The sequence below is a fragment of the Brassica rapa genome, chromosome A01 (genome assembly GCF_000309985.2).
Source record: "Brassica rapa cultivar Chiifu-401-42 chromosome A01, CAAS_Brap_v3.01, whole genome shotgun sequence".
In the NCBI taxonomy this organism is placed as follows: Eukaryota; Viridiplantae; Streptophyta; class Magnoliopsida; order Brassicales; family Brassicaceae; genus Brassica; species Brassica rapa.
The window spans coordinates 3,524,870-3,537,857 of NC_024795.2; the positions used below are offsets into that span (position 1 = coordinate 3,524,870).

A 12,988-nucleotide genomic window follows, 5' to 3' on the forward strand; every position below is an offset into this window, starting at 1 on the left:
GATTGGGGAGTTGAAGTAACTAGCAATGTTTGCACTCCTTGTTTTGTAGAGAATCCCTTTAGCTCACTAGTAAGCTTACTACTCGAATATTTCCAGCTTTCTGATGAGATTCGGCAGAGCATTTTTTGCTGATTCAGATGTTTTATATCATCTAAAAAGTTCCAATCTTTCACATGAGACTCAATTGATATACAGATCAATTCAAACAAAAGTGTTGTTGGTTGTCACTGTAAGTTGTTGCTTCTGTTATAACTTGATGATATACTGTAATTCACTTGAGATTTGTCCATTGTAAAGTGAAGTTTAGTCTTTTTCATCAATGTTTCTGCTTCAAATTGTCTATTTAATGAAGTATAACTTGGAAGCTGTGACTTCTGTTTACCAGTTTCATATCCTGAGTTATGTCAAATGTTTTGTTTTATGAGGGCGATCGAAAGTTGTAATTTAGTTAGATGAGTGTGATTGGATCTAACGACAAGCCTATGAAAGTGTTCTTTTGTGACGTAGCGTTTCATAGTCTAATACCTTTAATTGGTTCAATAACAAGGCAACACACATAAACAAAGCTATAAAAGTCATTAATTCCCCCACTAATAATGCCTCTGATTAGCTAATTAAGTCATGTGGTCAAATATGTTGACTTTCTTGTTTTATTACATCGATGAGCTCTAAATATTCCTAAAAACACACAAATATCCTCTTCGATCTTCCTTTTTTTTTTTATCTCTCTTAAAGGTGAGAAAAAAAAAGGAAAGACGATACGCTCTCTGACTCGTCCCGTGACTCCCTCGTTTCAATTCCCCCCAGGAGGAATTAACAGAGCTTCCTCAGATTTAGAGAGAGACACATCAAAGAGTGAGAGTGTCAGAGTTTGCACGAATCAAAGAAAGCCTCTTTCTTTAATTCGTTTCGATCAAAAGGGTTCTTCTTTCTCGAGCTCAAAGCTTCTTCTAATGGAGTTGAGAAAGGACAAGATTCTTATGTAAGTTCTTCTACTTCAATTTCACTGTCTTTTAGTTAGATTTAATGTTCCGGCTCATATTAGTTCTCCTCAAAGTCGTGAACTTTTTTCCCAGCTCTCTGATTGGTTGCCCAGAAATAAAAATCTAGACTTTGCTTTAGTTGGTGTTTCTATTACATCAAAGCTCCAAGCTTGTCCCTAAGAGTAAAGTTTCTATCTTTGTAGGTTGTATTCAGATAAAAAAGAACCCAAAGAAGCCATATGGGCAGTGAATGATCCAATGTCCAAATCATACAAACTCTCTCTACCTTCAGCACTCAAACCTCCTGATAACAACCTCTTGTCTGGAAACAGAATCAGTAGATACACTGACAACAACAAGTCCAAATCCTCCAAACCCTCATGGTACAAAACCATCCTCGACCCAGGGAGTGAGATCGTCTTGAAATGGAACTGGGTCTTCATCATCTCCTGCATGCTCGCTCTCTTCATCGACCCTCTCTACTTCTTCGTCCCAGCCATCGGTGGAAACAAAGACTACCCCTGCGCCAAGACCGACACTAACTTGCGAATCCTCGTCACCTTCTTCAGAACCATTGCGGATCTTTTCTACCTGCTCCACATTTTCATCAAGTTCAGGACAGGCTTCATCGCTCCAAACTCCAGCACTCGTGTGTTCGGTAGAGGCGAGCTTGTGATGGATCCCAAGGCTATTGCTTGGAGGTATCTTAAGTCTGACTTCATCATTGATCTCGTTGCGACGTTGCCGCTTCCTCAGATAGTTATATGGTTTGTTATGCCGGCTACGAGAAGCTACCGGTTTGATCATAGCAACAATGATCTTGCGTTGATTGTGCTCTTACAGTACATTCCTAGATTCTATCTGATAATACCGTTGAGTTCTCAGATCGTTAAAGCTACTGGTGTGGTTACGAAGACTGCTTGGGCTGGAGCTGCTTATAATCTCTTGCTATACATGCTTGCTAGTCATGTATGTGATCACGTTCCTTTATTATTCTCATGTTTCATTCTTGGCCTCTGTTTATTTCGGTTTTCGTTTTTTTTTTTTCGGTTCTAGAGATATAGGATCCGTAAGGGTATTTAGGAGGGTAACAAAGTTGAGAACCGGCTAATATCTGAAATAATCGGGCCAAGTTCGGTTCTGGTTTTTGGTTAATTTGGGTTAAGAAAGTTAGAACAGAGTTTTCGTATTAGATATCAGTTTTGTTTTAGATTTTCGGATAAAATTGGATAATCTTAGATATTGTAAATAAAAAAGTATTCGGATACTTTGTTTTCCGGGTAATTCGGTTTATAAATAGTCTTTTTAAAATATTTGATTGTTTTAAAACCAAATGTGGTTAACGTTTATAATTATATAAACTATATTGTAGAAATTTGGGTACTTATTTGTTTTCCGTTCGGTTTCGGTTTCCGGTTTTAGAGATATATGATCCGCTTAGGTCATTGATAGGATACGCGACCTGAACTGATTTTTTTCTGAGGTTCGGTTCCGGATAAATGTGCCCAGACTTATTTCATTTTGTATAATGATTATAATCTAGATAGGTTGTTTTTTTTGTTTTGGCACAGGTGCTTGGTGCGGCGTGGTATATACTATCGTTTGATAGATACACGTCATGCTGGAAAACGAGATGCAACAAAGAACATGGTGGAGTCAACTGTTATCTCTATTACCTAGACTGTGATTCACCACTCTATGACGCCAGGCAGCAACAATGGGCAAATGTCACAAACGTGTTTAAGCTCTGCGATGCACGAAAGGGGGAGTTCAAGTATGGAATGTTCGAGAACGCAATCACTAAAAAGGTTGTGTCTTCAAACTTTAACGAGAGATATTTCTACTGCTTGTGGTGGGGGCTTCAACAGCTTAGGTAATTAATTACATAGATCATCAAAACTCAGTCTTTAGATTTGTCATAATCTAATGGCTTTTTCTGTTACTATCATCATGTCTCAGTTCCTATGGACAGAATCTGTCCACGACCACATTCATTGGTGAAACCACGTTTGCTGTGCTCATTGCAATCTTTGGTCTTGTACTCTTTGCTCATCTCATTGGGAATATGCAGGTATGGATTCCAGAAAATGGTTGTAGAAGTCTCTACTTTTGTTCTTAAATCTCATGTTTCTTGGTTTGTTTGTCAGACATATTTGCAATCTTTGACGGTACGGCTTGAGGAATGGAGGTTGAAGAAGAGAGACACGGAGGAGTGGATGAGACATCGCCAACTTCCTGAAGATTTGAGAGACCGTGTGAGGCGATATGAGCAGTATAAGTGGCTTGCAGCAAGAGGAGTCGACGAAGAGGTTCTCCTACAAAGTCTACCCACTGATCTTCGCCGTGATATCCAACGTCACCTATGCTTAGACCTTGTTCGACGAGTAAGTTTTTCAGTTGTTTTGGTTAGGCCTGCGGGTTTGGGTATTTCAAGTAATTCGGTTTGGTTAGGTCGGTTCAACATAAATCTTAGCAAATTAGTTCAATATAAAGTTCGACTTGGTATTTGGTTAGTTCTGTTTTTGAAAATCCTACCGAAGTTTTTGATTTGGTTATGTTGGTTTAATTTTGTCAATATTTCAGATAAGTTTGGTTAAATTCGGTTATTTCGGTTGGTTAGTTCGGTACAGGTTTTTGGTATGGTTTGGTTATAATTTACTTTTTAAGAAAATCAATGTAACCGATTGCCGAACCAAACCGAAAACCAAATTTAAAAAAAAACTACCCAATCGAACCAAACTCCTATCCGAACTAACCAAAATTTTTGCTTCGGTTTGGCGAGTTCAGTTTGAAATCCCAGCCCTACTTTTGGTTGTCCTACAAATGGTTTAACTCTACAGTTCAGAGCTGGTTTGGTTTTAGTTTCTCGAGTGTGGTGTTAGTTGCAAGCCATTTACACTGTAAAATATTTTGTAACTCCATAATGTGTTTGTCTGAATCATGCAGGTTCCATTTTTCTCCCAAATGGATGATCAGTTGCTCGATGCAATATGCGAGCGTCTAGTCTCTTCTCTGTGTACGGAAGGGACTTACCTTGTGCGTGAAGGTGACTTAATCACAGAGATGCTCTTTATCATCAGAGGTAGGCTCGAGAGTTCCACAACCAATGGAGGCAGAACCGGTTTCTTCAACTCGATCATACTAAGACCTGGAGATTTCTGCGGGGAGGAGCTTCTTTCATGGGCTTTGCTTCCAAAATCAACTCTGAATCTACCCTCTTCCACAAGAACAGTTAGGGCCTTAGTTGAAGTTGAAGCATTCGCTCTTCGAGCTGAAGATTTAAAGTTTGTTGCCAATCAGTTTAGGAGGCTACACAGCAAGAAGCTTCAACATACTTTCAGATTCTACTCTCACCATTGGAGGACTTGGGCTGCTTGCTTCATACAAGCCGCTTGGCGCAGGTACAAGAGAAGAGCTATGGAGAATCATCTCACTGCGGTTGAATCAAAGCAAAGTGATGAAGATGATGAAGAAGAAGAAGTAGTGGTTAGAAAAGTAGTAGAAGAAGAGGAAGAGGGTGTAGGGTCGAGTCCAAAGACAAAGATGAACATTGGAGTTATGGTTTTGGCTTCACGTTTTGCAGCTAATACAAGACGTGGTGTTGCAGCTCAGAGAGTTAAGGATGTGGAGATGCCTCGGTTCAAGAAACCTGAAGAGCCTGATTTCTCTGCTGAGCCTGATGATTGACTGCATTCATATAAACATAAAAGAAGCTGACTTGGTTTTTAGTTATACTGGTGATTTTTATGATTAAGTAACGCTACATATTTGAGCTTTCCTGGTTATTGGGGAGTTATAAATTAAGAAATCTAGTGTGTTTTGGTTTTTGTACATGAAAACATCTTTTGTAATCTAAGCTTTGGAACAAAAGATTCACTGGAATTATATCTTCTGTAGAAGCATTCTCGTACGTTGATTGTTTTTATTTTGACTGAGACTTGAGTCTGTCCTTTCAACCTTCACATTCTTATAAAGGTTCTTTTAGCGTCGAGATATTAACTCCATGGTAAGAAAGGTTGTTTTCTTTCGCATCTTCTGCATATTGCTAAAGAAGCAATTTCTTATTAGTCGATGGGAGCCAAAGACTATGAGAGGGCCACGGAAACATGGTTTTCTTTTAGATGAAAAGGGTGTTTTTTTAACTTTTTTCAGTATCATTTCAATACACTTAAACTAGAGTAACATGTATTGTAAAAAGGGTGTTCAAAACACATAAACTAGTGTAACACATTGTAAAAAAGGTGTTTGTTTTTGTTGAATAAATTTAATATTCAAAAAAATAAAAAATAAATGAAAGGAAGATCTATTGACAATTTTGACTTGGTATCTACACATAAACACAAATGATGACCGAGATGTCGGGACAAATCATAATCTATATTACACGATTACATACATATTGGGCTTTTCTTTTCATGATGGCAACATGACCGACTCATTGTAATCATGGATTCTGAGCATACGATTAAATCATTTACTATATTGAAAGCTTTCTAGAAATTTCGAGTTCCAGATATTAATAGAAAATTAAGGATCTCTTGCATAAGAAGTTAGTCATGCATATAACAGGTCCTGAAATTATCAGCCTTCTTAAAAACGGAGAAAATGCATTTTTTTTTGAACTGAGAAAATGCATTTTAGTTGAATAGTTATTCTATCTTTTTTTTTTTTAATTTACAGCAACTTGAACCTTAGTGTGTAAGTTGCTCACTGAAGAAGTTAAGTTCATGCCCCCTTTCCAAAAAGCTCAAATTCAACATGAGGTTTCAATCATGTAAGGTGCAGATTTGTGACCCCTTTTGGTTATAATATAATACATATCTTATATTCCTAAATGATTATCTTCACGCCCTTTTCATTGTTATGATAAAAGAAAGAAAGACTGGAAAATATATTAAATATGAAACGGGTCTTTGAGTAAAGTTGCAGCATTTGCTGCATTATTTTAGTTTCCACTTGAAGATTATTCAATTACACTCTCAGGTTGGTCTGTTATTATGAGTTTATTTTTGTCACTTCAAGATCAAGTATTGGCATGGTGTATGATGAATCTTTTGTTTGAGATAAACTGAATCTATCTAAACTTTAAGAACTTTCAACTACTGCAGTGTCTAATGCGTATAATCTTTCTTACTTTTGGCTGATGATATATTTAACAATGAAATGAGGAGACATAATGCAAATCCACCAAAAGATAAAAGAGGCCATAAGGTCCATATATATAACTAAATAATTGAATGATATAAAGGCATGTTTTGGTTTGTCTTCTCCTTGTTCTAGTGCTTCTCTTTGGCTAAAATCCTTCATTTTAAAATAATATTAAAGTAATATCTCCACTAATTATTTTTTGTCAATAATTAGGTTAAAGACTGCTTTATATATAACAAATCCATATTTGATGACAATGAAAGGTATTGGACATGCTTTTATTAGTTATGTTATCATGTATAAACAAGTACCAAAAACGTCAACCTTATCTTCCACTCTTAAGTATTAATACTATAATGTAATATCTTAAAAAGTGAAAGAAAAATAAATATATTTTGAAAGCTTTGTCTTCAAGTGTGTAGCAAAAAACGGAGTTATCTATGAAAAAAAAACAGATATCTATAACTAATGACTTGTAGCAAAAGAAAGTTTATAGAGTAAATATTAAAATATCATTTTTGATTACTAAGTGGTTGAGACATTAAACCAATAAAATGACATTACAATTTGTGCACTTTGTGTCTAGCGATTTTCAATTTTTGTGCATTAAGATCGATTTTCAGTAGATATATGTACTATCACAACAATATTTGTATTTAGTTTGAAAACAATCTGAATTTTGATAGATAAATAATATATAAATACATATGCATATTGATTGAACACATGAAGTCACTTGGCATGCATATCCTTGCTAATAACTACTCCTCTCATAATAGCTTATATATAAAAAGAATTGTGGATGTTCCCAATGTAGTTTTTAAATTCGAGCTAGAGTCTATATTGAACAAGAAAATTCATGGTGTCATGTAGTTTAGATCATTGGACCGAATGTCTAATCGTTTTTTGTTATCATACGTTAGTTAGGTTTAAATTTCATATCGGACCGGTTTGCAGATTGAGGCTTAGAATCAATGGTCATAAATGATAAAATCAAATTAGATAAAATCAAATTGTGGCCTTAAAAACCCAAAGAGACCGATCACTACGTATGTATGGTCCGACCGACAATTTTACGTTCTGAATTTTTAAACATGTTTTCATTATAAGCCGATAGTTTTTAACTTTGTTTTGAAGTCCCTCTAAATCGTGTACTGACCAAAGTGAAACTCTATTTAAAATAGACGTCAAGATGTTAATCAAGATCCTAATTTAAACACTTGTAAAAACATGCTAAGTGTAAATCTTGTTGTCAATACACTACTCACTAGAAAGACTTCAATATTTGCTACTTGAATTAAATATATTTAGCCCAATGCTTAATTCAAATACATAAAACCGGAAAATAAAATTGCATTAAAGAAAAGCCTGTGAGGCTGTGAGTTATTGAGTCTGATATTTGCAATTTTTTAAATAAATATTTGGTCCATGAGAGTGGTTGGATTTGCTGCTTTCATTCTAAAAAGGTGATATAAAGACAAGCCACATACTAGCCCAACCACTTAGTACTTTTAAAAGTATAACTTTCTACTGAAATAAATGTCTTCTGAATATTATAAAAGTATATAATAGTAGTATAGTTTTTCTAAAATTCAGTATGTTACGAGAGACTACAATATACTCCATTAAACTCCAAGAAGAAACATACGAAAGAATAATCAAATATAACCCTGAACAAAATATTATAAATCCACTATGTCACCAGTAACATCTCTGTATGTTAATTAATTTCGTATTTGTTTTCATATGTATAAGAAGATTCCTCATTTTCTTTTTGTGGATGTATCAGCTTTCTACTTTCATTTTTTCAAAAGAAACAAAAAATTATACTTTCATATCATATCTAAAGGCTGTAAGTTATTCTGAGCCGTTGATAACTCTTTTTTACTGTAATGTTTTAACCGAACTTTTCTCTCCCCGCCAAAGACGGTTTGGAGACATAACACTATTTACATCTTTCCCCTTCCCCAATTCAATAATTACGAATCTACCCCTCACCGGAAAAAAACAAAAACTACTCAAACGACCACCGTTCTTATACTACTCGGAAGATACCCTCCGGATGATCGATCACTTACATCATCTTCAAGCTCAATCCTAATCACAGAATCTTCTAACGAAGAAGACACTCGAGACTTCACGCTATTCAAGCTCGAACTCATTGCTTCCTCAAGCCACTCCTCTAAGCTAATCTTGCTAAGCCAAATCGCGCCAGCGATTCTCTCCAGAGCATCGTCTTCAATCTCCACCGTTAGACCGTCAGAGAAACGTTTATTTAAAGATTCTTTGGTCTTATTCTTGATCGAACCAAAATCAACCGATCTAAAGACTATAGCGTCGTCAGCTAACGCCACTAGCTTGTGAAGGAAGTTACTATTGTCTTCTTGATCGTTGTGCTCGACCGTTACATCACTAGACGAATCAAACTCGGCCGCTTCGTTCAAGTCGAAACAAATCTCTTTCCTCTGCTTTGTTTGGTCGTTACAACGCCAGTTTGGTTTTCGTTTCCGTGTATTGCTTCTGTTACAAACCGAGAGTTTTAGCTTCCATCCTCTCCTCACCAGACTCTCTAGTCTTGTCTCGTCAATAGGAACAACTTGTTCAGCTAAACCGTGCGACGAATCTGTAGTCAGGATTATAATAACGTTCCCTAGACTAACCTCACGTCCATACGAATCACAGATCCTCCCTCGTTCCATCGCTAGCTTCACGTTGTTACGCAGCAACAAATCAGCTTCGTCGATGTCTTCCATCACAATAACCGCGAACGGGTTTCTCCTAACGGTTTCCGCTAACCTATCCAACGCCGTTTTGCCACGGAGGCTTAAACCATCGTCGGTCCGTGAACCGGAGCCGAGGCTGATGGTTATCGGTTGGCTTCCCGAGACGAGATCGGACAGCGCCGAGGCCATTTTGGTCTTCCCGGTTCTGTCTGGACCGGTGAACATTAACCAAATATCACCTTTTGATCTCCCGTTTCCGTGTTTGCATTCGGTGATCGCTGATGCTACCGAAGAGGCTGCGTCGTGCTGCCACCAGACGGTTTTCGCTAAGCCCTTGAGTAGCTTTTTGAATAGATCGATGTCGAATGAGTCTCCTAGCTTTCCGGAAAGGGCTTCACTAGTCTTCTTTTTCTCCGGTGATGATACAATTCTGTTGTTGGAACGTCCGAGAACCAAATCTGTAGCGATTGGACTTCCAGGTGGAGTTATGTCCGATCTTGGGTTTGGTTTCAACATAGACAAGGACGAAGGAGCCGTTATTTCAGACAGAGATGGTTTTGGATGTAAACGCAAACACAAGTCATTCCATTTATTCTGCAACTCCACTATCTCTTGATCTTTCGTCTACAAGTAAAAAGAAAAAACAAAACAAAAATTAATATTCAATGCAAAAACGGTTTCTTATGTTGGAATCAATTCACCAATAAGACTTACAGGTTTCTTGTCACCGACGTTGTCGGCTTTAGCGTTCTGCAGCCACTGTGGCAAGACCGACCGGTTATCTCCGGTTAATGATTTTTCCAATTTAGCGACGTCGTTTTCATAACTCTGCAAACACAGAGAGCAACAGCCCATTTTACTCGTCGGAATCTGGGAGCTTCTCGTCGGAGATATGATATTACTGCTTAATAAGAAGTTATTATTGTAGTTGCTCCCAAGCCTGAGCATAACAAAAAAAAACTGAGACTTTGTCCGAAAATTAATAGCGAAACTCAACAATTAAATAAAAGACAAACCTTTGGAACATGGTCGGGAGAATAGATTTAGCGGCGATCGGAATCGCTTGAAGATCACAATCATTCTCCATCGAAGGGTAATAAACTTGACATCGTAGATAAGTCTCACACGTAGCCGTACCAATAAAACATAACCTCCCTTCGTACCTCTCCAAAAGCTTCCTCATCTCCGCCAAAGCTCCTCCTCCGCCGCCGCCGCCGCCCGCCGCTAACCATTTCAAATCTCCGAGATCAAGAACAACACCGCCGGTCAAACCCGAATTCCCGATCCGGGTCTCCACCAACCCGGAGATTTCACCGAACCTCGTCGCCATTTGCGCAGCTGACTCATTCTCCAACCGGATCACCTGAAAATTGCGAAGCGGACCGTCGGAAAATTCTCCGCTCTCGATCTTGGCGAGAATCTCTTTAACGAGAATCTGAGGCTCCGAGTCTCCGACGAGAACCGGGTTTCTTCTCCGGGTCCGGGTCATTACATCGATGACCCGTTTAACTTCGTCTGTCCTCTGTATCACCCCCGAGGAACCGTTATGGTGTAACCGGGGGTTAACGTAAGGATTCCGGTTAACCGGAACCGGTACAGGTCGATAACCGAATCCAATTGAAGACGGGTTAACCATCCCGCCTTGTCTAACGGAATTACCAGAAAGAGACTGTTCGATCGCGGACTTCACGGCGGGGCTAGAGAAGCTAGCCTCTCGCATGACCCGGCTTACGCTCGGGTCATCGAGAATCGAAATGATAAGCTGCTCGAGCTCGACTTTAACCGCCAAAAGCGGTTGCTGCTGCTGCTCCGGGCAACCGCGCCGCTGGTGAGCCTGCGCGCGTTTCAAAGCCGCGGTTAGAGCGTTTGAAAGAAGAGGAGGCTCCTGCGTTTGCGATGGGGAAGAAGTTGTAGTAGTAGGGAGGCGTTCGAGGGCGACGCTGAAACATAGCTCGAGAGCTCGGCACTGGAGTGGGTGAGAGGAGTTTGGGTGGGACTTGATGCAAGCTTGTCGGAGAAAACCAGAGGAGGATGATAAGAGAGTGGCCGCCACGTGGAGGGGCGTCGTGTGGCCATGGTTGCGACGTGTCGCCTCGGCGATGGACTGGTTGAGAACAGTCGCTGCTTCGGGCGTCAGCGTTTGCTGTATTGTAATCAAATCTGCTCTCATCTCAACGAGAAGAAAGAAAAAGTCTTGGCTGCTGTTTTTCTTTTCTTTCTCTTTGTTATCTTAATAAGGAGAAACCTTTGCATTAAGAGCTTTCTGGACCGGCCAAGATATTAAATTTAAAAAGAAGTGAAAGAAAGTTTTGGCAGAGAAAAATTGTTTATCAGGTAAAAAAGGAGCAACACAAAAGATGGCTTTTTACAGAAAAACAAAAGCGATCAACAGAAAGGTAAAATAGGAGCTTTTTCAAAAAGTTATCTCTGTCTCTGTTCTTGAGTTACTGTGGACTTTCATTGTATCTGTCTTGTTAGTGTGAGCGCGTGTGAAAAAAGAAGATTGGTAAAGAAAAAGAAAGATGGAATCATCTGCTTCACAACAACTTCAAAAACTTTCTCATAGCTTTTCAATGTCTAATCTATCTATTTTGTGCCAAAAAAAAAAAAAAATCATCTATCTATTTGAATTTATTTGACGCCAAATATTATAACATCATTAGAAATGACCAAGTTATTGTGTCTGCAGCTATAATGGGACGAAAGCCTCAAAGTCATTAAACTTGGTTTGAAAGTACCTTTTTAGACAATAAACATCCAACTAATATACGTAATTTGTAAGACTAAAATATTTGCTTTGACAGAGTTGCAGTGTTTTCGAATTTTTTAATGAGCGTTATTTTTTGGAGTGTAAACCATTATATGATTAACTTATTTGACGATTAATTGATTTGTTAAGCATTTTTATGTATCCACTAGTTCATCTACAAGATAAAATATTAATCTTTGTAATTTGCTATACGGTTGCGAAATATATTTTTTATGAATATTATTAGAATTTGTGTATTTGATACTATTGTGGAAAACAAAACAGACTAATTATACTACTTTTGGATGAGTGTGGAAAAAAGGTTACCAACTAGTAATAAAGTTTTGATGACGCAATAAAAGTTGAATCTAGTCAGAGAAATAGGACAAACTAGTTTCGCGCGTCTGAAACTAGCGCGTGTACGAGATCGCTTGAGTGTTTCGTTCCTGAACGTGAAGAGCGGTGTGCTCACGTGCCATCGAAAACGTGTTGGTGAAAAAACGTTGGTTACTTTTTATTTCTTTTATCATTCTTGGGTTTTACCTTTTTAAACGAAATATCTGTATTTCACACGCAATCCCTGCAAAAGGAATCACAAAAAAAAAAAAACTTTCACCTTTTCGTATTTGCCTTTTTACTCTCTTCTGACTCATTTCCGCCGTTACAAAAGTTATTCCTTTTCAACCTTTTTGTTAGAATTTAGCAATTAATATAATAAATACTAAATATTAATCTCAGTTTAGTAAATGTTGTGTATAGAACTATACTTGTATATCTTTAATTTATTTTAAAAGTGCCACCACAATGAATGGTCGTAATCCGATATCTGTATATTAATAATATCACATGTGATTCCGACGATTTTATTTTGATTCATAATTTTGTAAGAAATGTAATGGATTTGGCTAAAGGTTATATTTTACACAGCACCAAAAAAGAAAAAAAATTACACAACACTCGTTCTAAAACAGAAAAATATTCCCAAAACCACATTTATATTGAGAAGGGGAGCGTAGACAGGAGTCAAGCCATGAAAAGCTAATAAATGATTTGAAACAAATGAAATACATCTGAACTTCTCATAATGAACGACGATCCCAACGAACATATAACTTAGCTTTGAAGCTAATAGACTCGAGAATAATGATTAATAGATACAACACGAACATTTTTATGAGTTGCTATTTTGACTCGAAGATCATAATGTTTATAACATACCCAAAACTTTTAAAAGTAAGATTTCCCCTAGACCAATTTGATATAAACTTGAATTTCAGTAACCAAATGCTTGGCGACAGCTTGACATCCTTTTGGAACAAGGACCAAATCACAAAGATCATAACATTGATTGTGTTACCAACTCAACAATAACAATTCATTTTTTC

At 37.6% G+C, this 12,988-nt stretch overlaps 2 protein-coding genes across 2 annotated transcripts; one reads left to right on the forward strand and one right to left on the reverse strand.

Moving 5' to 3' along the window:
• Positions 1-141: 141 nt before the first annotated feature.
• On the forward strand, positions 142-4,932 carry LOC103852730 (cyclic nucleotide-gated ion channel 17). Its single transcript, XM_009129631.3, has 6 exons — positions 142-982; positions 1,187-1,952; positions 2,555-2,856; positions 2,943-3,054; positions 3,131-3,367; positions 3,930-4,932. Exons 1-6 carry the CDS (start codon positions 954-956, stop codon positions 4,668-4,670), a joined length of 2,187 nt encoding a protein of 728 aa, XP_009127879.2. The 5' UTR covers positions 142-953; the 3' UTR covers positions 4,671-4,932.
• Positions 4,933-7,943: 3,011 nt separating this feature from the next.
• LOC103852740 (protein SMAX1-LIKE 2) lies at positions 7,944-12,588 on the reverse strand. The gene is made up of 3 exons (XM_009129640.3): positions 9,871-12,588; positions 9,569-9,794; positions 7,944-9,478 (listed from the first exon to the last, which is right to left on the reverse strand). Exons 1-3 carry the CDS (start codon positions 11,022-11,024, stop codon positions 8,150-8,152), a joined length of 2,709 nt encoding a protein of 902 aa, XP_009127888.1. The 5' UTR covers positions 11,025-12,588; the 3' UTR covers positions 7,944-8,149.
• Positions 12,589-12,988: the final 400 nt, after the last annotated feature.

Coding starts and splice junctions, on each gene's coding strand:
- LOC103852730 (XM_009129631.3), top strand. CDS start 954: ATGGAGTTGAGAAAGGACAAGATTCTTAT. Junction 983..1,186: donor AGAAAGGACAAGATTCTTAT/GTAAGTTCTTCT, acceptor CTATCTTTGTAG/GTTGTATTCAGATAAAAAAG. Junction 1,953..2,554: donor TATACATGCTTGCTAGTCAT/GTATGTGATCAC, acceptor GTTTTGGCACAG/GTGCTTGGTGCGGCGTGGTA.
- LOC103852740 (XM_009129640.3), bottom strand. CDS start 11,024: ATGAGAGCAGATTTGATTACAATACAGCAAACGCTGACGCCCGAAGCA. Junction 9,795..9,870: donor CTCCCGACCATGTTCCAAAG/GTTTGTCTTTTA, acceptor TGTTATGCTCAG/GCTTGGGAGCAACTACAATA. Junction 9,479..9,568: donor ACGTCGGTGACAAGAAACCT/GTAAGTCTTATT, acceptor TTTTACTTGTAG/ACGAAAGATCAAGAGATAGT.